Source organism: Haliaeetus albicilla, chromosome 5, assembly GCF_947461875.1.
Source record: "Haliaeetus albicilla chromosome 5, bHalAlb1.1, whole genome shotgun sequence".
NCBI classification, from domain to species: domain Eukaryota; kingdom Metazoa; phylum Chordata; class Aves; order Accipitriformes; family Accipitridae; genus Haliaeetus; species Haliaeetus albicilla.
The window spans coordinates 23,588,887-23,611,681 of NC_091487.1; the positions used below are offsets into that span (position 1 = coordinate 23,588,887).

Here is a 22,795-nt window from a genome sequence, read left to right on the forward strand (position 1 = left end):
TTCAAAACCAATTAGTCTTTTCCAGATGCTGTTTTATTTATTTTTTTCAGCCTCATTTGATACAGTTATTTTTCCTCCAGTATATTGTCTCACTTTCTACCTATGGTTTAGAATTGTAGTCAAAGGCACAACTATTGTAAGCGGCTGATGAAAAATAACATCATTTGCACCGCAAACTTCATTTTATGTGTCCCCTCGTGTCCCTGTGTCCCTCATCCCCTCCTGCCCCCATGACCCCCAAGTACCCATGTCCTTCTATCTCCTCCCTGTTCCCTTGTCCCCCCGTGTCCCCTCACATCCCCTCCTGACCGCCATGTCCCCCTGTCCCATCCTGCACCCCATGTCACGCATCCCCTCTTGCTCCCCCATGTGCCCAAGTTCCCCCATATCCCTCTTCCCCTCCTGCCCCCTGTGCCCCCCCACGTGCCCCACTCCACCCCCCTGTGCCTGAATGAGCTTTAAACATTTCACTAGGGTGAACTGTGTCTTTTCTTCAAGAGATTATATGAATAAAAGTTAGCCCTTCAGTAATCCAAGGGACACTGGTTTTACACAAATATGTAAATATACAATATATAAATACCAGTTTTACACAAATGTGTACACCTGTTCAGTTAGTAAATATAACCGTTATTTTTAAAGTTTTTTAAGACAGTAATAACTCTAGAAGAGTATTTGTAACTCATTTCCACCTAGTCTTACAAAAAAAAGAAAAATACTTTTGCATTCTTGCAAATGGCTCCCAAATTCTTCCATTGGTCTAAGAAACTTTTTGTTGTACCAGTTGCTTCCAAAATAGTGAAGTCAGTTCAGACTTGTCTAAGGGTCTTTGGATGCTGCAGGAATAAATCCAGATTATTACAATCATTTTTACCTCTTAGGGAGGGATAGAACAGGAAAACGTATAAGGATTCTTAGCCTAGTCGACCCAGGAAGGAAAAAAAATCCTCTCCCATACTTTCAAAAAGGTAATATTTGAGCAAAGTAAGAGTTCTTGTAATGGCTTAATGGTCAGGTACTCTAAACGTGAGCTCACCCAAACACTTGAACGTGTGTTTTCTCAGATTACTTAAAATATCATACCTAGTCAGGACATAGTGCCAGAGTACATGATCTTGATTTTACTAGCTTAATATTTTTCTTAAAGATACTTTTAAATGAAAATGGGACATTAAAATATATACAGTAAATCTATAAAGTCTGGGTTCTCTATATTTTGTGCTGGATTAAAACTTGCACAAGCTTATTTTATTTGCATCTTATTTTGTCTGACATCAAACTTTGACTAATGTCATCTTGTTGTTAATAAAACATTCTTTAGAGCTATTTCTGGATAACAGTACAAAGATATGGAATTTACTTTTTAGTTTTCTAAGGAAATGACTAAAAGAAAACTAAACCAGATGCTAACATGACATGAACTCCAAAACTTGCTAGATCTACAGTCACAGATGATCAAAAAAAGAAATCAAACTTTGGGATACATAGGGGTAAAATCAACAATATTGAAAATTTAATGGTACTATTTGAAAAAATATATTATTGAGTAAATTTTTTCAAATTCTTTCTTACCTTGTTTCTGGGGAGTTTCTTTTCTTTGGAACAACTTTCTAAGTGAAATAGTATGATAAATGGGTCAGAGGTCCAATTAAGTACAGCAGTTCCTATTCAGTGAGATTTTTGCAAAATGACATACATATGACCAGCAAAAAACCAAAGTGAATCCTTTTCATCATTGTTCAACTTACATTGCATTTATATTCTTTATTTTCTAATGGCATCTTGTACTTTATTTTTAGGAACGTATTATGGCCTTAGAAGTGGTAAGTTTCTTAAATTCATTTCCAAACCAATCACAATGACATTGCTGATAATTTTTCTAAATTATGAAAAATATTATTTTTATGTATTTAAAAAAAAAAGGTTGCAGTTCTGGGTTTTTAACTGTCATTTTACTTTTAAGAGAAGATGTGATAATTTTACACTGCACCTTTCTGTGTAAGTTTTTACTACAGTATTTGGGTACTGGTTATATGAAATACAGTGTAATGTTGTAGTTTTTCTGTACAGTTCAATCCTCATCCCATCTCTGGGAAGAGAAATGTCGTAGATAAAGAGCCATACAAAGGATGTTATTTTTCGACTGCTAGCATTTCTAATGGTCGAGGTCCATGTGATAGTTCTAATCATTTCAGTGACTGTTACATGTGCTTTTTATATGTTTACACTGGGATGTGCAGACAGAATCAGTTCATCTGCCCACATCAACACTGCAACTAAAAGCATGAAGGAATACCATTTTAATGATTAATTAATATAATTTAGTAAGATAATAAGCTGGAAGGACAAAAGCCTTCATGCATGTACATGCCATGAATGCAGCTGGATTATCCAGATGTCCCAAGCTAGTAAGTGTATCAGGTAGAATAGCTGGGATGGGTCTTGGCTTGCCCCCCTAGCATTTCTGAACCATGCTTCTTTTGTCTTATATAGGAATGTCCAATAAGACATCACACAATAGTGTGTATCAGGCCCACAGTTTCTTTTCATTGGAGATCCAGAAAATTTCATCTAAAGAAACCAGCACTGAGACAATTGCAACCCTGCAAATATAAACTTTTTAAATTTGCTTTTGCAAATTATTGTTTTATCCTTCCTGATTGTCTGTGTATCTTTGAAAACAGCTTCTGATTTAAAAAATACATTTAAAATATATTCAATATGTTAAGAAAAACTTGCATTTACACAAAAAAGACCCTTTGTAAATCAGAGTGCAGTGTTGGAACTCCTGCTTTGTGGGAGTAGGGAGCTAATGCTCAAATTCAGTGCCCTGGCATTTCACATAGTGCTGTGTAAAGTGTTGCCAGGACATTAGTTCTGTTCAGGAGCATCTCTTATTCATGGTTTGCTTACATGACAACTAGTCAGGCATGTATCCACTGCCATCAGTTTCTCATGAGCCATGAGTTAAACTGCCAGCAAATGCCTTGTCCTTTCTGATGCCAGAGCTGTTTTCACACAGGCAGAGGGTAGTTGCTTGTAAATAGCACAACGTCATGCAAATTCAATCCATATTTTGTGACAATGTTTGCTTCTATTTTTTCTGGAGCCTTTCTACTTTTTATACTTTTAACCTCTTCTACTTTAAGAAGGAAGATTTGTAAGTTATTGTTCAGATAGAAGAGGAAGAGGATTACTATCAGTAAAATATAATTTTCGTTCTTAATGCAAGTTCGAAGGTAACACCTGAATGCAAATTTGTGACGCTAAATCCTAGAGCTTGAAATCAATCACTGCTTTCATTACTGCTGACATTGGAAGATGTGTAATGTTAAGCCCGAGATTGCAGGCAAGAAAAGTATCGTCATCACTAAGGCCGTCGAATGCTCCCAAGGCACTTATTTTACTTTTGCCATAATGTTCCTTTATGATGTCAGGCAAATCACTAAACTAAATTTTTCACAGACTGTTAATTACTTTGTGTTTCTCATTTTCTGGCTATCTGACTTTGTGACTTTTGAGGCCTGATTTTCAGAAATGCAAAGTTTTAGTAATAGCTAAACTCAGTAGGAGCTCCAGCTGTATATATTGCTAAGTATACTCAAAAGTTGGATGTTAGATAGCTGATAGTGAATACTTTAAAATAAGTGGGTTTGACCTTTATATCTCTGTTTCAGTTCTGAGGATGATAGCGTTCTCTCTCCTCCCCCCACTTCACTAATCTTAAAAAGAAAATACACACAGAGTAATACTTACATGGTCTGAGTGTGTCAGGATGAGCTATGATAAAAAAGCCCTTAAGCAAAAGAATGAATAAGGCTTGCAGTTTAAGGGATCCTTAAGAATCCTTACATTTATACATACAGTATATATGTCTACATATCTGTATAGCTATGCAGCATTTATGACAATGACTACGTAATAGTTATGGTACTCATATATTTGTATAATTTTCTTATCATCTGTTATTTAAGTGCTCAGAGCACAACATCAAAAAAGTACAACCAGTCACAAGTTGTGTAGAAAATGCATTTTCTTAGGAGAATTTTGACAGAAAGATGGCAGTTCATGAGATTCACAAAATGCAAGACACAAAAAAGGGCAAGAGAGGGAAAAGCCAGAACACACACACATACACAAACTACAAAATGCATAGGAAAGCATCAGCTCTCCAGAGCTGTTTTTAAACTGTGAGACCATGGGATGGCTGGGTTAGGAATCTTATCTGCATTTCCTTCCACAGCATTCTTATTCTGCCTAATAGTGGAAGAAATTGCTCTGCACAGGGGTAGATGAAGTTTAGTGCAGAACTGTCAGATTTACCACAAGTGTGAAGCCTCCTGCAGCCACTTTTAAAATTGTTTCTACCCTGCACATACCTTTTTAAGCAACAGAAAAGACATGCACATCTAACAGTAAATGCATTTTTTAAATCTTTAGATTAAGATTTTAACCTAAACAAACTGTCTGTTTTACGCAATGACCTGAAAACTGTGTACGTGTACATATTTTGAGAGGTATATTTGGCAGCCCACTCGCCTCCCTCCCTTTGTCTACAGTCTACTCATTTCTGCCTTCTACACTTGCCAGTAAAATTGTTGTAGTAGCCATGTGATGAACTTGGCAACTTAGGCAAAAAAAAAATTGGGAAAGAAATGTGACAGGAACCTAGCAAATTATTTTCAGAGCTCTGGGTGAATAAACCTTCCAGGCCTAGCTTAATCTAATTCAGTGATTTTGTAAGTTGCAGCAAACTAGAGGGGTCCCTTGCATCATCTGAGCCCTGCCAGCTCCTTCTTCTCTCAGAAGTCTGAGCTGGAAGCTCCATCTCCTACCCATGACTTATCCTGTCTGCTATTCCGGACAGTTTCTTGGATCTTCTTTCTCCATAGCCAACTCACTTGGTTCCCAAGGAAAGAGCTGTCTTACCATCCTCCTTCAGGACATGACACCTGATCTGATCACTCCCTTAAGGAACCTGAGAACAAATAGTACCCATCACAAGAAGCTTTTGGATTTTTTGGCTCTTCTTCTTCAGTCAGATCAGTTCTACAGTATGATTCAGTAGATAGGTGCACCACTTCTTGCTCCAGCAGTGTGCACAGGACAGGAGCAGAAGCTGGAAGGTAAGAAAGAAGAACAGGGGTACTTAGGCAGACTCCCTAGTGGATATAAAAGGAGCTGAAGAACCAAGGTGTATTCTGGAATAATCCTTCAACTCGTGAGAAGTGCCAGGGGAGTAACAAGTACAGGCAAAACTGAGGTTTTGAGTACCTAGAGATTATGTGTTTTGTTTGGCTCTCTTTTTGGTTTAATACTGTTAATTTAATTATTACATAGCTATTAACAAGTAATTTTCCTGATTACTTTAGTAATCAATTACATAGTCTGATGTTTTGCCAGAAGGAATATGATTTATCTTTAAATAAGGTGATTTAGTTTATTCTTGAGTGTAGCTTAGTTCTTACATACAGGATTTGGCTTTATATTATTTATAGGCAAAGGTGTATGATTTTCTTGGGAAAAAGTCTGTTTTGTATTCTCAGATGTAGCTACAATGGGAAGTGTATCTAATTCTCATAAAGAGGTCAGGGTGTATTTCGTATGTGCACACTGCTACTATGCTGTGCTTGTGACTTCAGTGGGCTGCTTCTGTAAACTACATGTTCTTTTTGAGGATAAGCTGCAAGTCAGTTCGTCTGCCTTAGTAGTACTAGTCTGACAAAAGACTGGGAAATTTCATTTGAAATCAACCATGTCCTGAAAGCTATTCCAGTGAACATATGCATTCTATATCCTTTGATCAATAAGACCGCTTGCTGCTTTCTGTAGAGAACCCAGAAGTGAGGTTACCACTTGCTTAGAATACTTGGATCAGACTTTTCTGGACATGATTCAACTTTTTGTTACAAAGTTATAAATCTAGGTTAACTCCAGTCATGATGTAGGTATTCTGCAAAATTGTTATTTAATATGAATTTCCTTTTCAGTATGAACATTTATGTATTTTGTTGTAACTCGTATTTTATGTTCATGAAAGTAAGGTTTTGAATACCAGTAAAACAAATTTCTGTCTGCACACACTCAGCAATGTAAAAGCTATTAGATTCTTCTACTGTAGTAGCAGGCTCAAATTTGCATCAGTTTTCTGATTTATCACCCATTTTAAAAGGAGACTCGGAAAGGTGACGATGCCCAATGCATATCACAGAGAGATTATGTGACTGCCCGATACCATCCATTTTAGGGTGCATGCTCTCTCCCACCCCGCTCTTGAGATTATTTCATGATTGTCATACTTTGTATGCATGAATGCTTAGGAAATCTTGAATCTAAGAGTTAATACTTCTCCCCTTGGTTTGCTTCTGTAGTGTCTTGCCAAAACTACCATTACATCAAAGGCCTTCTGGTCCTCCCAGAACACAGCCATTCTTTGATCTTATAAAAACGACCGGGAGAGGAGCAGCAGTCTGAGATCCTCTGTCCTGCCTGCCTCGCCCTTTCCTTTCCTTTCATCACTGAGCCAGTGTGTCACTTCCCTTCACTGGTGGTGGAGAACTTTCCCAAGGTTCCCTGAGTCCTTCGTCTGCTCATTCCCACCAAGTAACTTCTGCTGCCTGACGGTGCTTGCAGCCAGCTGTTTCTTTTCTCCTGATGCTCACCTTCCTCTTCCGTTCTTCCCTGATGTTGTCTTCTCCCCCTACATATCTACTGCTCTTGTTGAATACCCTGCTACTTATCTATCCTCTGCCCCCTACCATTTGGTGCTTTACTTGTTCTTTTAGTTTTTTGCTAATACAGCCGCCTCTAGTTTTTCTTCCACGAACATTTTTACATTTTTTTGATGTAAAAGAATTTATTTTGCTCTTAAGAGTATGGGGTTTTTTTAACAATTGCCTTTCTCTCCCATTCACACTTATTTCTCACCTTCTGGCTAATTCTGGGATTTAGAGTAGGAACCAAAAATGCTGAAATAAATATAAGATTCTGCAAAACTTTTCTAATTTATGGATTACATTTAAGGTTGTGTACTTGCACAAAGTCCACAAACTAAACATATATATGTATATTTATAATGTCACCTCTAATCCTCCTTCCCTCAAAAATTGATAAATAGCATTATTTTTAAGTTATTCTCTATTAAAAATGTTCTTCACTATTTTGTAAAAAATGAATTACTAAACTAATGTAAGCAATAACATATTGTTACAAAAATATATATTGAGACTTTGAATACTAAATTTGCAGATAAGCGCAATCAAGAATATCTTATTGTGTATTTGTTAAAGAATATTTAAAATATTGGCCTAAGAATTTATTGCTAAATTGCCTGTAAGAGGCAGCTTACAAAATGTAGGTAACTCTAAACTTTATTAAACTGCTCTTTGTTTGGCAGTCAGGATGACAGTTTTATATTTATTTATTGACAAATAATCATGGTGCATGTCTAACAACTTGGTCTAATAAATTCATAGTTTCTCCAGTGGTGATATCAGTAATATAATACATTACAGAATCACAAAATAGTTGCGGTTGGAAGGGACCTCTACAGGTCATCTGGTCCAACCTCCCTCCTCAAGCAGGGTCACCCAGAGCCAGTTGCCCAGGACTCGGTCCAGATGGCTTTTGAATATTTGCAAGGATGGAGATTCCACAACTTCCCTGAGCAACCCGTGCTAGTGCTCAGTCACCCTCACAGTGAAAAAGTGTTTCCTGATGTTCAGATGGAACCTCCTGTGTTTCTGTTTGTGCCTTGCCTCTTGTCCTGGCAGTGGGCACCACTGAAAAGATCCTGGCTCCCTCTTCTATACACCGTCCCTTCAGATATTTGTACACATTGATGAGATCTCCTTTAGCCTTCTTTTCTCCAGGCTAAACAGTCCCAGCTCTCTCAGCCTTTCTTTGTGGGACAGGTGCTCTAGTCCCTTAAAGAATGTTAGTTGCCCTTCTCTGGACTATCTCCAGTATATCTCTCTTGTGCTGCGGAGTCCAGAACTGGACCCAGCACTCCAGATGTGTCTCACCAGGGCTGACTAGAGGAGAAGCATCCCCTCCCTTGACCTGTTGGCAGCACTCCTCCTAATGCAACCCTTACGTTCTCTAAGTAGAAAGCTCCTTTCAATACTGTGAAGATGTGTTCCACATGTTGCAAATATCGAATGTTTTTGCCAGATTTTAATAAAGCAAAATCCTCTCAGTTTTCCATTAGAGAAAGTAAAAATCTCAGGATAAATATTTATTACAAAAGACTGTAATTCTTTAGATAGCTTAGGTTATTTCTCTTAGTCTAACTAGGAGTAGTAATATACAGTGGTCTTCACTTTCATTTTTTTGAACATAGTATGTATATGTATTTAAATATAATTTTAAAGGAGATTCCATGTGTCCCATTCACAGGATTCTCCTTAAAAACATTGGTCTTTCATCTGTGGAATGTGAATCTGAGTTCTTCCACAGAACACAGGATGCTTATACAGCTATCACTTACACTTATTGATGCTACCATAGATTATTTTTTTTTTCTCTCATTGTTGTGCATCTGTTGATTAAAATAGGGACATCTGTAAGCCAAATTCCTATTTTTTTTCCTACTCTGCCACTGATTTGCTGTGAATCCTTGGTTAAGTCACTTCTCTTTATTTCAATTTTTCTGAGCTGTAAAACTGAACAATATTTCTTCTCTCCCATGAAGGCTGTGTTAATTGAATTTTTTTAATGCTTTCTGGAAGGCTTGATGAAATACTCTTACCATACAAAACATTAACGTAAATTGCATGTGAAGATTTTTAGCCTGCAAAGCTCCAAAAAGGTGAAGATAGCATTCATGAATGAATGACTCAGAAGTCTTTATACCTTTTAAGAATGTGTGCCTGCTAATGTTGCTTTACTTAACACATTCTGCCTCTTGTGTTATATTTCTTTTAATTTCCAGTAATTATATCTGGAAGTCTTTGATCAAAATCTTAGTAAATGGTGAAGAATAGATTCTCAAAAATTAGTCCTGTGGACCCCCAGTAGTACTCGAAGCACTAGCTGATGATTCACAGAGAACTGTCTTGCCAAAAGACCGCACTGTCTCTTCCACATTTCCAGCTGCTAGTATGCATCAAACAAGTAAAAATTCATGAAATACTTTCCTAATATTTTTCCATGTAAACAATTCCCATAGGTACCACAGGGTTGTTATGTGCTCATGAATGAGAGAAGACATGATCCATGTCATTGCAAACAGAAAAGGAAGCATCCATGAAGCTCTCTTAATTAAAATGTGGGCCACCCTATGCAAAAACATCTGGAGTCTAAATTTAAAGTTCAGTTAGTTTGACATTTGCAATGCTTTGTTAACAAAGGTCTTTTGTTTTTTCATTAGTATAAGTGTAGTTTTTGCTTAAAAAAAAAATCTTACTGGTTAAAACTTTGACGAAACAATGTAGTATAGAAAAAAAAAGTCAGTTGAACTTGAATGTTGTATAACTTAATAAATTTATGTGTTGCTTATATTTGTAAAGGTAAACTGATTTCTTGATGTGCTAAAATCATCAAAACAATGGTATAATTGGAGTAATGGTATATGTGGAATATAAAGACACAAAATACATTTTTTTGTTTTCTCTTAAAGTTCCCTCTATACATATGATGTACTACGTCACAGAATGTCCCAGCTGTCATGGAATTTGTCTGGCATATGGAAGTCAACAGAGAACGTCAGGCCTTTTAAGTAAAACCACACCTTGTATAAAAGAGGAGCGTGATGTATCAGTCTAGTGCTGGAGTTAGAAGCTGACAATGCATAGTTTTACAGGTGTTAACAGGGAAAGCAGAGGATACCTTTATACATGCTGGGTGTATCCTATGCTTGCTATTTTTAAGTATTCAACATGCTAAGGCCATTTAAAAATAAGTCATTGTAGGTCACCTTTAACATTACATCTTTCATCTAAATTGTGAGTAACTGCCTGCTGACATGCATTGCAGTCAGTTAAAATTACAGTTGCATTTAATCTTTTTATGGGTATTCTTTGGGGATTAGCTAACTAGTACTTAAGTCAGCTCTAATTTTCAAAAATATCTGTGCAATATAGACAGCCATTTGTTTTTACCTACCTCAGTAAAGAAAGGAGCACTATACTTGAAAGTCAGTGAAGTTTGGTTTCTAATTTGTTTATGTGTTTTTAATATATTGACTATAAAGGCACACTTTAGGAGGACTATATACAAACCTGCTTTGATTTATTTGCACTTAGCATTGCAGCTTTGAGACTAAGAATAAAATGTGTATCTGATTTTGATTTAGATCTGTCCCTTGTGACAGCGTGAAATGGTCTATCACCAAGAATACATCAATATAGGAGGATTAACTGTTCACATGCAGTTTAAACATCAAAGTGTTTGTATGAAGTCATGGAAAATGAGTAATTTGTTTTATCATTCTCTGTGAAAACACAGAACGCCCCTTTTCAAAGTAAATAATCTTTATTTTAAAAACAGAAAGGTTAATAGCACTCACTCTATGGAAGAGACTGCTGTTAAGTAAAATACCATTAATAGTACTTCAGTCAGTACAGTTGGAGTTTCTTCCTCTTATCGGTACCAACAGTGCACTGTGTCAGTACCTTCTGTTCCCTGTTAAACAATGAGCAGACAGATGTGATTGCTCTCTTTAGGATTATTTGTATGCATTATGGCATACAGCTTTCTGATTTCTGGGAAAAAAAGTTAACAGTACTTAATTGCCCTCTATGTCAGGTGCTTCTGACATCCTTTTTCGCATTTTATCTGTGCAGCTAAATCCATCTCTTTTAATAGAATAGAGTGCAGTCATTAATGATACAAGTATGGCATTTGATCCACGTTGAGGAGGTTGCCGTGTGTTTCATTAAATTACCAGACCAATTCTGTGGGCCAGCTAAAAGCTCTTTCATCACCTTTCCCTCCCATTCTTCAGCGTATTCTTTTGTTGCAGCCTCCTTTATTGAATTTCCCCTCACAAACTTGGCTTTTTTCTTTTTCTGTTTTTATTTGCACTTCACTACCATTCTTTTCATTGGTTTTGTGAAAAAGGCACACATTTCTGTCCCTGAAAATGTTAGTCTGTGAGTTATCCTATTCAAATAACTTCTCAAACTGCTCAGAAGACTGTGAGAATTTTAGAATATAAAAGGAACTGTTCTGATTAAGATCAAAGGTTAATCTAGCCCAGCTATAGACATTGCAACAAAGGCCACAATAAAATGCTTAGAGTGTATGAACAGGACTGACGTATATTTTGTTTCCCACTCATTCATTCTGATTCCAGCCATTCAAAGCTCAGAGACTTCCAGACTTAGATGTAGTTTCTACGAATTGGGAACACTTCCATGGTCTTTCTCATTCATGAACTTGCCCAGTTTTCTGCTTAAACCCATATAAAATTTTCTATCTTTATGTGACTTCTGATTTTATGCAAATTCTTCCTGGCTGAAGAGTCCTGTTTTTTCAAGTCATTGTATTTAATCATTTCTCACACGGAAACAGTGCTCCATGACTTTGATCATTCTTGTTGCTCTTCTCTGACCTTTCTCTGTTTCTGTTCTGAAACAGAGGTCCACAGCTGCAGTCAGTAGTCAAGATGCAAGCACACTGTGGATTCATGCTCAGGAATAATTATGTTCTCTGGCTTTTTTTTTCCTTTCCTGATTATATCCAGTGTTGATTTTGCTTTTCTGATTGATGTTGAGCACTGAGTTAGCAAGTTCTTGGAAATCTGTATCGTTACCCCATGGTCTACTTCCTGAGAAGTAACAGTTAGCTTAGAGCCTGTCATTTTGTGTGGGAAATTAGGTTTAAATTTTGGGAATCTAAAAAACCTTTCAGAAATCCAAGTAGCCTATATCATCCTTTATCCACATGATTCTCAATAAAACAAAAAAACTAAGGACCGAGTATGCATATAACCCGAACGCTGGTCTTCTGCTTTCAAGATTACATTTAATAATGCAAATAATGAGGACTAGCTGAAGCACAGCTAATTTTATTATTTTTTTATAAAATAATATATATGTTTTCATAAAAATATATTTTTTTCATAAAATATATTTTTTCACTTAAAAAGTATGTGAAATAGCAGGGATATATTTAGGAGACACTCGGGGAGAACAGATGATGAGCATCTTCCGTAATTCCATTTACAGACAGTGTTGACATGAGGTCTTGGCATTAGAATTTAGAGAAAGAATTGAAAAATGGGATTGCTTAAGGCATGGGCTTACACTTAGGGCCTGAGTTCCTTTTATGCTGAGAACAGATCATGGGTCTTCTTTATTGAAACAGGGCAGGGAAAAGCAAAAATCTTTGTAGTTGGAAAAAGATTGCTGTAAATTGAATATGTTTTATAGCATGCTGAGGAGCCACTACATTAAATGTGTCCTGTGTCCCAGGCAACTTTGTCAACTCTGTGTGACATCTCAACTATGTATTTTTCTGCAGTTCATAAGTACAATACTTCAGCAAAATGTGTTAGGATACATAAACCATAAGCTTAAAATATTTATGGTTTAATTTGGTGCTGGACCAAGAAGAGAGATTGAGGGGTATTACAATTTTGGGGTTATTTCCTGTGAGGAAGGATTTTATTTCTGAAAGGGTAGGGGAGTTGTTGGTGTTCAAAGTAAAAAACTTTGTGAGCATGTGTCCATCAGATCTGTGTAATTCTAGGATGATGTCTGAACATCAGGATTCAGTATTTTGTTTCACATATAGTTAAGTTTGGATTGCTTAGGGTCTGTTGTCTCTCATATTTCCCAGCCTTAGAAACACACATGCAGACCAGTACCAGGGGCTACTCTGGGAAGAAGCGGCAAACATTGCCTCTCATCATAAATTAATGGAGTGGAAAATCAGTGCTTTGATGAACATAAGGCCATTGTAAATGAAGTGTGAAATATGAATGAATACTGCTTTACTGTGGTAAAAATGAAATGGTTGATTCTTGTAAGAGGGAAACATTAGAGAATGATAGATACCTCTAGGCAATTTTACTTTCAAGTGGAGATGTATAGTAGCATTTGAGGGAAAAAAGAAAAAGTATTATAACTATAAAAACATTTCTACACTATAATCTGTGAAAAACAGTTTAAATGCAATATGTAGGCCTCCAGCCTGATTGCATCCTGAAAATATGAAGAAGAATCCATTTTACAAATTCATTATTAATATGTAACTGCAGGTTCTGTAATTCTTTTCTGGTAAAGAGAAAAACACAGCTAGCTAAGTGTGAAATCTACTTAACCTCCTTTCTCATGCAGCAGGTGAGAAAGAAGAAAGTACTGTTTTCTTGTTAGAAGAAATAACCTTTATTAATTCTGACTCTGAGTTTTGTAAAACTGATTTGCCCTACTTTATTCACTGGAATTCAGCACAAGTATGCACCTTTTTGTCCTTCCAGGCTTTTTCCAGCATTTGCCATGGTCAGTTGTCAACATGCCCATTAAGGACTTTTTCGTACTGGGTGTCCTCAGTGCTGCTCATTTCAGGAAGTGATTTACCTATCTTTCAGGCATAACTTCATATATTTGCTCTTCTATAATTGCTGCACATTTTTAAAATCTAACAAAATGTGTTAGTATAAAAGAAAAGCAAAAATACTCATTTTGGGTTCATACCTAAATTAACTACACTTTATTTTCCCTGTCTTGTTTCTATTTTCTTGTTCTTGCTAAATGACTAAGGAATCTTTCTTTCCCTCTGTTTCACTTTTGACAGTTCTTCCTGTACTTCTTGAAATCTAAAATATCCTTCCTTGCTGGTGAATCCTTTTACCCCATTTTGTATGCTTTCATACTCTTCCTGTTGTTCTTGAAGCAACAATTCATCCAACCCTCTCGTAAAATTCTTTCCCCTTACCCGTGATAATGGAGTTGTTATTGTTCTAGAACCTTTGACTGCAGTGTATTCTTGTTATCTTCTGTGCTGTGTGAAGAATAGAAATTATCCTGGAAAAAAGGGCCAGATCTGGGAATTCCTGAATATTTTTCTCCTACTGCATCTTGCATTCGTACTGCAGAATGTATCAGTGGGTCAGAGAGCCCTTTTTTAGCTAAGCATACAATCTCAAGGGTAAAAGTTTATTCCTAGAAGGTGGGAGATGTTGTTTGAACCTCATTAGTCACAGAAGGAAAAAGAATGCAAATATCTGGAAAACTGATTTAACCCAGTAGTTGTTTTATAGAAATAGGTCCTAATATCGTCAGCATATTAACTGCCAATACACATTTTTCCTGATCACAGGAAGTTAGATAAATGCTTTTACATAAATAATATTTTCGCATACATATAATTACAGAAACAGAAAACCCAGTCTCACGTCCGCTACCTAATTTAGTTTATTGGGACTTAATATTGGTTACAATTTGGTCCTGTGAGATGCAAATGAATCCCATTGTTTATGGAACTTGACCTTCATTTGTTATGGAAAGCATATTTCTTACAATCTTAAAAAATGAATGTTTGGAACTGTTAGGAAAGAAGCAGATAACAAGACAGACATCATTGCTTCTAAATTGATGGTGTGTCTGCACTTAGGTTGCTCTGTTCAGTTCTGGTTTTCCACTCCTCTCTCCCCCTCTCCATCTTAAAAACCACAGAACTAGAGAGGCTACACAAGACATAAGAATGATCAAAGGCATGAAACTTCTTCCACGTGAAGAACAATGAAGTACACTAGGACTCTCCAGCTTGCAAAAGTTATGAATGGGAAAGATCGCAAGAGGTCTGTAAAATGAGAAGTTGCAGAGAGAAGATGAATAGAGATTGGTTGTACACTCTCTCTTATAGGAATGAGAATGCATATAATTAAGCTAGCAAGTGGTTGGTTCAGACCAAAACGTGATGGCTTTTCATATATTGCATTATTGTAATTTGCAATATTGCTTATAAGTTAGGAGCAATGACTTGATTAGTTCATTATGCAGGTAACTACTTGTCTATATAATTAATAGCAGCATGTAGGAAAAAAGATCTGTGGTCACTAGACAGTCATGGTAGAAGTATAAATAGTAATTTTAATAATACTGCTATTTATGATAATGTATAAATATATAATATTTGTATGTTGCTTTATGTACAATATATATTGCATATAATGCTATTTAATATCTTACTAAATTATTAATGTACCTATTACATTGATACACAATATATAATGTCCATTTTATTTGTAATGTGTTTAATATTATTAACAAAATATTAATATAACAATATTGATATTGTTATCTAAGCTGCCTGCTCACATGAGTGTTCATTTCATTGCTGTTTCTCCCGTTTTGTTTTTTTAATAAATTTTTATGTGATTGATTTTTAACTAAAGAAACATCAGCTATGCTTTTAAAGAATCACATTCTTCTCTAAAGAATTAGCTTACATGGATATACACTTTTTTTTGTAACATTGAAGCCTGTGGACAGTTCCTTCAGTATTAATCATTGGTGAAGTATTTTTGTTGTTTGCTAATACTGCTGATGTTTCATGGCTTGTTATACCCAGCATAGTACACTATTACAGTCTTGACTCATTGGGTTGCTTTTGAAGATTGTCAGGGAGCTTTAGGTGGTACAAACCACCTTTTTGGAGTAGACTGCACTTGTGCTGAGAGGTTCCCACTGATTTTTTTTATCCTGGTGTGATTGAAAGTCTTAGTCTCTTCAGGTCTTAAGTCTGAGATCTAAATAGGATGTTTTTCATTAGATTGAGACTTTCCAACTAGCAACAGAGCTTTTGTAGTTAAGGGCAAGTTTGTACAGACTTTACAGCATAACGATATTTGACTTCAGGGTTGATGAAATTTATTTGTGGTGTAGATTTTTGCTTTAAAGTGCCAGGCCAGTAATGTGGTTAATGAAGATCCTTATTGGTAGATTGCATATCAGGTTAACAGAACCTTATCCAAAGAAGTGTAATTTATAGAATTGTAGAGGAAATACCAACTGTTGTTCAGAAAGGATAAACAGTATTGTTTCTACTTGCTCTTCAGCAAATAATAGAAGGGCAGCCTTTGAGAAGTTCCAGAGGTATCTGGCTTATGGGGCATGACTATTCTTTATGCATGACTAACCAACCTCACCTGTGCACAAAACCCCAAACACGATACTCATTTTCTTCAGTTGTTTGCATCTTGCTATAGACTAGATTTTTTTGTGTCACAGGTGTGGATGTGAAATCTTGTTGTTGAGTCAAACCCTAACTCTGCCTAGAGTGGTAATTCCTCTTTCAGCAGTACACACCGTATGTCTAAACCAAAAATACAAAATTTAATTGTTCTATATTTAGCTAAGTGCTAATTGCACATATTTGTATTTGAAAAAAGAACGTTTCTACTATGTGTTTAACTACAAAGATATAAACATTGTAAGTATACATTTATATTTTTGTTAAATGTACTTTACTCCCTGAAGTGCAATAAAAGAAAATTTCATTCTAAAGGCTACATAAACTCCAAAATTGTAAGTAAGTATTGTTCTGCTCAGTAAACTGGCAACTATTCATGAAGATTCAAATTAAGGAAACTGTGCTGTGTGGTTTTGTCCTTCTTTTTCCTTAACAGCCTGTTGACTGTTGACCTGTTTAATGTACAGACACACATACCTATAAACCTGTTGCCATAGATGGAATAGATTTTTAATGTTTGAGATGGCTGAGAGATTAATTTTTTATGTTTATCTTGTGTTCTGTTCTTTAGAGTACTCAAGTAGCTTTAGACCATCTGGAGTCAGTTCCTGAAAACCTGAGCCTATTAGAAGATTTCAAAGATACTGGCGTGAGAAAGACTTCATTTGACTCTTCCAGCAGTTCTAAAATATTTTGGTTAATTAATGTCCTCTCTATATGTATAAATTGGTTGATAAGATATTTAAAATTACATATGTACATATTAAATAGGCAAAACCATATAGAAATGTATTTTCATGTTTATACAGTTTTTTTGAGGTTATAAATTTAGTCCTAATTAGTAACACTGCTGACGTGCACCATAACGTTAGCAAACATTGATAACTGGGCATAATAGGTCAAGTCCTAATTACCGGTTCAGAATATTTGTATTTAGTGGTGAATTCTGATATTACTTGTTAAAAAAATTAAAATTTTGTAATTAAATAAATTATGCCAGTCACTTCAATATTTAAAGTATAAATGAAAATAAGTGAGCTTTATAGCTTTTTTGTTTTCTTTTGACATAATGCCAATAATTGTCACTTATTTTCTCAGTACCACTATCAAATCAAGGTGTGTTTGCTTAGACACAGTGGGACATATTGACAGTAGTGGTGGAGTACTGTCAAGAGTGATAAGCCTCACATTAAGTCTTCAGTGGCTAAACCACCGTATTATTACTTTCCATACATGAATTTGGTGGTTTACTAAAAAATAATTTGAAACCTCATTGCACACTATAAATTTTAAATCAGTATTAAATCACAGATCGACAAATGCATAATGATTTTCATTTTATTTGCTATATAGAATTTCTCATCCTGAGGTAGTCATAAACATTTCAAAACATACTTGTTTGAAACATTGTTTATTCTCAGTGTTCTTGCGTGAGGTCACGTGTTAATACATGTACACTATTTTATTGCTGTCATCATTGACAGAGTTAGGAACAAAATTCTGATTGAAATGTTTGGGTTTTTAAAGAAAAATATGCTTGAGGTGTATAGTTTTAATTTCACATCCCAGGTATCCCCAGAAGAGCTTTTTGCTCTGATGGAGGTTGACATTTGCCTTCTGTTTCCAATGGTTCCGCACTGCCAAAGGAAAAATTCTGATCTCAGCTAGGCAAAGCAGAAGCTTGAATGTGGGGTTTCTACAATCTCCTTCACACTTGTACTCTCTTGCTTAACATTACTATGCAATGACATTGTCATTTTCTGGTTTGCTGTAGTTATCACTTAGCCAGCATTTTTGAGATTGGAACCCAAATTCTTTGCTTTAATTTGAGCTTTGTCCTTCTCCCTGATGCTTAGTTTTTAAAGATTGTTTTCTTAAGATGAGCCCCTACCTACAACTGTGTATTGTTAATAAATAATTTATTATTCAAGAGAGCTAAGCTTTATACCTTAGCTGTGAGAATGATGTCAGTTTGGAGTTTCATTAATTCTTCTATTTGAAAATAATACATAGGATTTTTTTGTACAACAGCATATTTTACTCTCAAGTGGTACGCATGAATGAAGTATTTCAAAGCCATTCATTGCTTTCCACTGTTAGCAAGTTCTTCCCTCAATGTTTTCATAGGAAGGGAGAAGGAAAGAGAAAGTAAATCTTTGATAATGCCTCACAAGATGTCTGGTAGTTGTATTCATTCAAGTGAATTGTTAGCTAGTTCAGTGAGAAGCGTTATGTTTTCTTATTTGAAAATATTGTTTAGTCCATATCCTTGGAACACTTTTTTTCTTCAAGTGCTTGTTTCTACAGTATTGTAATTAATTTTTCACCACTACAGAATTTCTTTGTTAGAAGGTATGATATTACTGAATTTTGGAAGGAGTTACAAGAAATCATTTGCCAGTTAAGGATGAGGCTGTTCGCATTTTAACCTGTTTTCATTTTAACATTAGTTTTCTGTATAGAACATTCATATGGCTTTCATATGGCCCCTGAAAGTTAGTAATTAATTCATTCTTCCTATATTGAAAATCCTTGGTGATACCTGTGTTTACAATAGGCAGCCAACATTTATTAACTGCTTTTCACATTACAAAATCATTAGATCTTTCAATGCATTTCTAGGAGTCCCAATGCCGAAGGGACATGATTGAGGAAAGGTATACGAAGTATAAAGAAATAGTGAGTTCTCTACACCAACAGCTGGAAGATTCAAAACAAAGAGTCCAACAATTCAAGGTGTGTGTGTGTACTCCACTTTCGTTTGCTGATTACTTTCAAACAGCAACCTAAGCTTATTTTATGTATATTAACTCCTAGTACAAACACAGACTAAAATCATTCATGAATGTTTCTGTTTTATGTAGCTGCCATGGCTGATGTAAAATTTGATGACAGAAGTGTTGTCTTCATTGTAAAGTGCCACGGATACTTTCAAAAAATCTTTAAAATTTCACAGAAAAGTGTCGTACTGTGTCTTACTACTCTGAAGTGTTTACCTGCTTTGTCATATTGCTGTGTACAGCAATTTTTTGATTGGTTTGTTCAATTTTCCCTTGTCCTTTCATGTATAAGATAAATATAGAAACGTGTTACCTCCATTAAAAGGGTGATTAATTTGTAGATTGTGTATAGTGATTTTTCAGTAGTTGATCTTTGCATTCTTTACAAAAGATACTGTATGATGTCTATTTCATACATAAATGAAATCCAGGCAAACAGAGGGGAAGTGATTTGCTAAAGGTCACCAGTTGATGACAGCAGGGCTGAGCATAATTTCCTAACTCAACTTCCTGCAATACAAATACAGTGCTCTTGTTTAGAAACATTGCCTGTAATGAGTTCACCTTTCCAGTCGTTAACATGCTTTCTTTCTCTTCATGTTAGCTTGTTCATTGTTACACCACTTCTAACTGCATGTCATTGTGATAGCAGCTTACTTCAGCAGAACTACAATTTTTTGTGGACATGGTTGAAATAAATGATCAGAACTGAAGAATCATGCTAGTATTTCTACTACTTATCCAAATTAACTCAAGATTCTTTGGCAATGAATCTTACCAGTGTCTCTGAGCAGTTGAGCTCAAAATCTAGGATCACACACCATGTATCAAAAAACTTCAAGCTGTTTGTGTTCCCCACCTCCCCCATAGCGGTCTTCCTTCTGTAAAATGAGGACATACTTACCAGTAGGTCTTTTAAAAAGTGGAAAAGGTAAAATAAATAGTGTTTTAGCTTAGTAAGTTGCTGTTGTAAGAAGAAGGTATTAAGCTACTTGAAAAAACCACCTTGCTCTTCTGTAAGAAAGAATTGAAAGGAAGAAACAGGACAGATTCAGTATGTTGCTAATGATAATCTTCAGTTTCTTGAATTTCTCTTGCCTTCACATAAGAGTTACTAATTCAGTAGCTGTTGAAATTTGGAAAACATTGAAAAGCTAAGTGGAATGCAATCAGCTGACAGTAGAATATAATGTTGCACTAAGCTGACTGAATGTACTGAGCATGCATAATTTGAACTCTATATTCAGAATCCAGTATAAAGCTGATTCTAAAACTATTTCCTCTTTCTTTAGACAACAGAGAGCATTTAATGGCTTCCATTTAGTCAGGCCTAATTGCGTTTTTGCATGACATACAGTACTCTGCTGTCACGGCTGTTACCAATGGAACAGAATGTTCAAAAACAAGTAACAGACGGGTGCTAATCTGATTTCAGTGATCAGGCTAGCTTAGTCTAAAAAAACCCCTTTTTAATGCTTGCCTTTCTTACCCTCTCTTGGAACTAACTCAAATGCATTGTTGTTTAATTTTTTTTTTATTTTACTATTTGTCAGTTGGGAGTCTCCGAAATTGATTGGTGGAAGAGTGTAGGCTTGAGGACATCAAAATTCATTCTTTCTGATAGTTTTGATTCATGCTCTGTACACAATGTAGTGCTTCTGCTATACAAAGTAGATTTTGGTAGGTGATAAGAAAATGCATGTTTTATAAAAGGGAGTTCTTGTAAAATTCTTACATTGGCCATTTTAGATAAAATTACTTGTGGAATTAATCTTTCTCCTCCATTATGATCTTCTTTCTAGCCTTTCTTCTAATACACTTCTTTCAGCTTGCTTGCCAACATTAATCGCAGACAGGCATTATCTAATCCTGCATCCTACCCTCTTTCCATTTAAAGGAGCAAAAATGAAACCAAACTTGAACATTCCCCTAAAAGCAGTTATTTTTCTTCCTTTGTTATGATTTCACTTGTCCCCACTCAGTCTTCCTACTCCTCTGTAGTCTTGTCAGATGGCTGTAAACTACCTGTTGCTTAGACACCCAGGATAATCATAATTGCTATTTGTATGTGTTAAAATGTAAGATTTCCAGTACTAAAGGAGGCCAGAGGCTGGCAGAATACCATCAAGTAGAACTATCATGATTTTTCAACTAAGAAAGGGCTGAGTGATAGTAGATAAAGAAGAAATTGGGGAAAAAGAAAGGTAAATATAATGTATAAAAATAAAATAAATAATAGTGAATACCAACTGAAGCAAAATCAAAAGAGAAAGCTAGAAGAAAACTCGACATGAATGTTATGATGGGTAGATGCAAATATTTTATGACAGTTTCCCTGCCATGAACAACTGATCAGCTAGTCAAACACAGCATACAGATGTAACTGTAAATGAAGCGCATGAAAAAAGGTACATTCTGTGGGTTAAAACTTCAGTAGCAAGAAAGCCATTTTGTGTTACAGATGCTGGTAGAAGCACCTTGCTTGTTTAAAAGCTCTGTTCTAAGATAGCATTTCTGCAAGCAGAATGAAAAGACACAAGCTTTTTTTATTCTTTAAAAGTTGTTACTGTGCTACGTACACTTTAGGTATTAAGTCTCTCATCAGCACATAAGGGGATTAATACATGTAATTCCCATTAGTCTTAATAGAATAAATCCCTCTTCAGTGATGGGACAAAAGCTCATTGTAACTCTAAATGAATGTTGAATTTTTTTTGTTTTCTGTTTGTTTTCACATCGTAGTATCAGCATGAATGATAAATTGCAAGATGTTTTAACAAAATTCCCTGAGGCTGTTTATGATAAGAATTCAGTAGGAAAATTGAGTGTTTTATGAAGTGATGCATTTGTGCGTTATTATCTCTTCTCATTTCAAGAAACTGAGTAATTTGGATACCAAACCAAGCTCTTAATCTTATTTTGGAAGGTACTGCAACTGGGGACTACTTGCTGCAGTGCTAATAAAGATTTACAGAGATTTTTGTCTAAATGGCCTGTTTAAAATGATCATCTTTTTTTATCTTATAGACCAAAATGACTTTACTCACCAAAATGCTGTGCTGTATAGGTCTAGCCATAAATAGTAACATTGTACTTCAGACTTTATTTAATGGTTTAACAGGAAAATGGAAAAGCAACTTCAGGTATTTTGATATGAGAAATCAATGAAGACTGAGTTTCCTCAGTGGCAGGGAAAATGGATTTAATTTTTATTACTACTTACTTGTGGAACTTCAGTGAATTAATGTGGACCATTCATTGATGAGGAATTCATCATTCGCTGATGTCTGCCCTGCCGCTATGCTTTGTCCTGAACTGTGGATGTGATGTAAACAGGAAACAGTGGTTTTGCAACTGATCGTAGTGACAAAAACTTGCAATGCTCCCAATGCTTTTGTCAAGGCAGAGCAGCTTTTTGCAGAGATTTTGTGGTGATGAAATGGTCATGAAATTCATAAGCAAATTTATTTGAACCTAACTGCAATACTGAGAATTCTGAGAATTCAAATCATTTTTTCCAGCATGTGTGAAATCACAGCACACAGCATATGTGTGCTACTGTATGTTTTTTGTGAAAGTTTGCAGCTGCTTGATATTAACAGAAAAATTATTTTTTCTTGCCTGCCATAGAATGTGAAAATGGATGCTGGAATTTCTGATATGGAAGTGGCTGCCCCCTCTTCTAGTTGGCGAACTCAAAACAGCTTTTTGTCCAGCTCACTGATCTCAGATTCAGGTTGTAAGTATTGTTTCACAGAAAAAAAAAAATCTACAAGTAATGTATTTTCCTGTTCTAAAGCTGTTTTACTTGAGAGAATAAGACTTTTTTGACAAAAAAAAAATATGCTAGAACCATCTTAAGAGTCTTCCTGTGT

General features: G+C 35.6%; 1 protein-coding gene across 7 annotated transcripts in view; it reads left to right on the forward strand.

Annotated features, from left to right (window-relative positions):
- The window catches only part of CEP128 (centrosomal protein 128), a 141,369-nt gene that overhangs the window by 113,374 nt on the left and 5,200 nt on the right, over nt 1–22,795 (forward strand). For 4 of the 7 annotated variants that reach the window (XM_069783718.1, XM_069783719.1, XM_069783721.1 and 1 more), the window contains 4 exons: nt 1,800–1,823; nt 16,712–16,789; nt 18,763–18,876; nt 22,551–22,659. In XM_069783718.1, coding sequence (XP_069639819.1) covers nt 1,800–1,823; nt 16,712–16,789; nt 18,763–18,876; nt 22,551–22,659 — 325 coding nt within the window. Of the gene's footprint in view, nt 1–1,799; nt 1,824–16,711; nt 16,791–18,762; nt 18,877–22,550; nt 22,660–22,795 lie in introns of those variants that run through there. The other 3 variants (XM_069783720.1, XR_011324705.1, XM_069783722.1) reach the window with 3 other exon arrangements.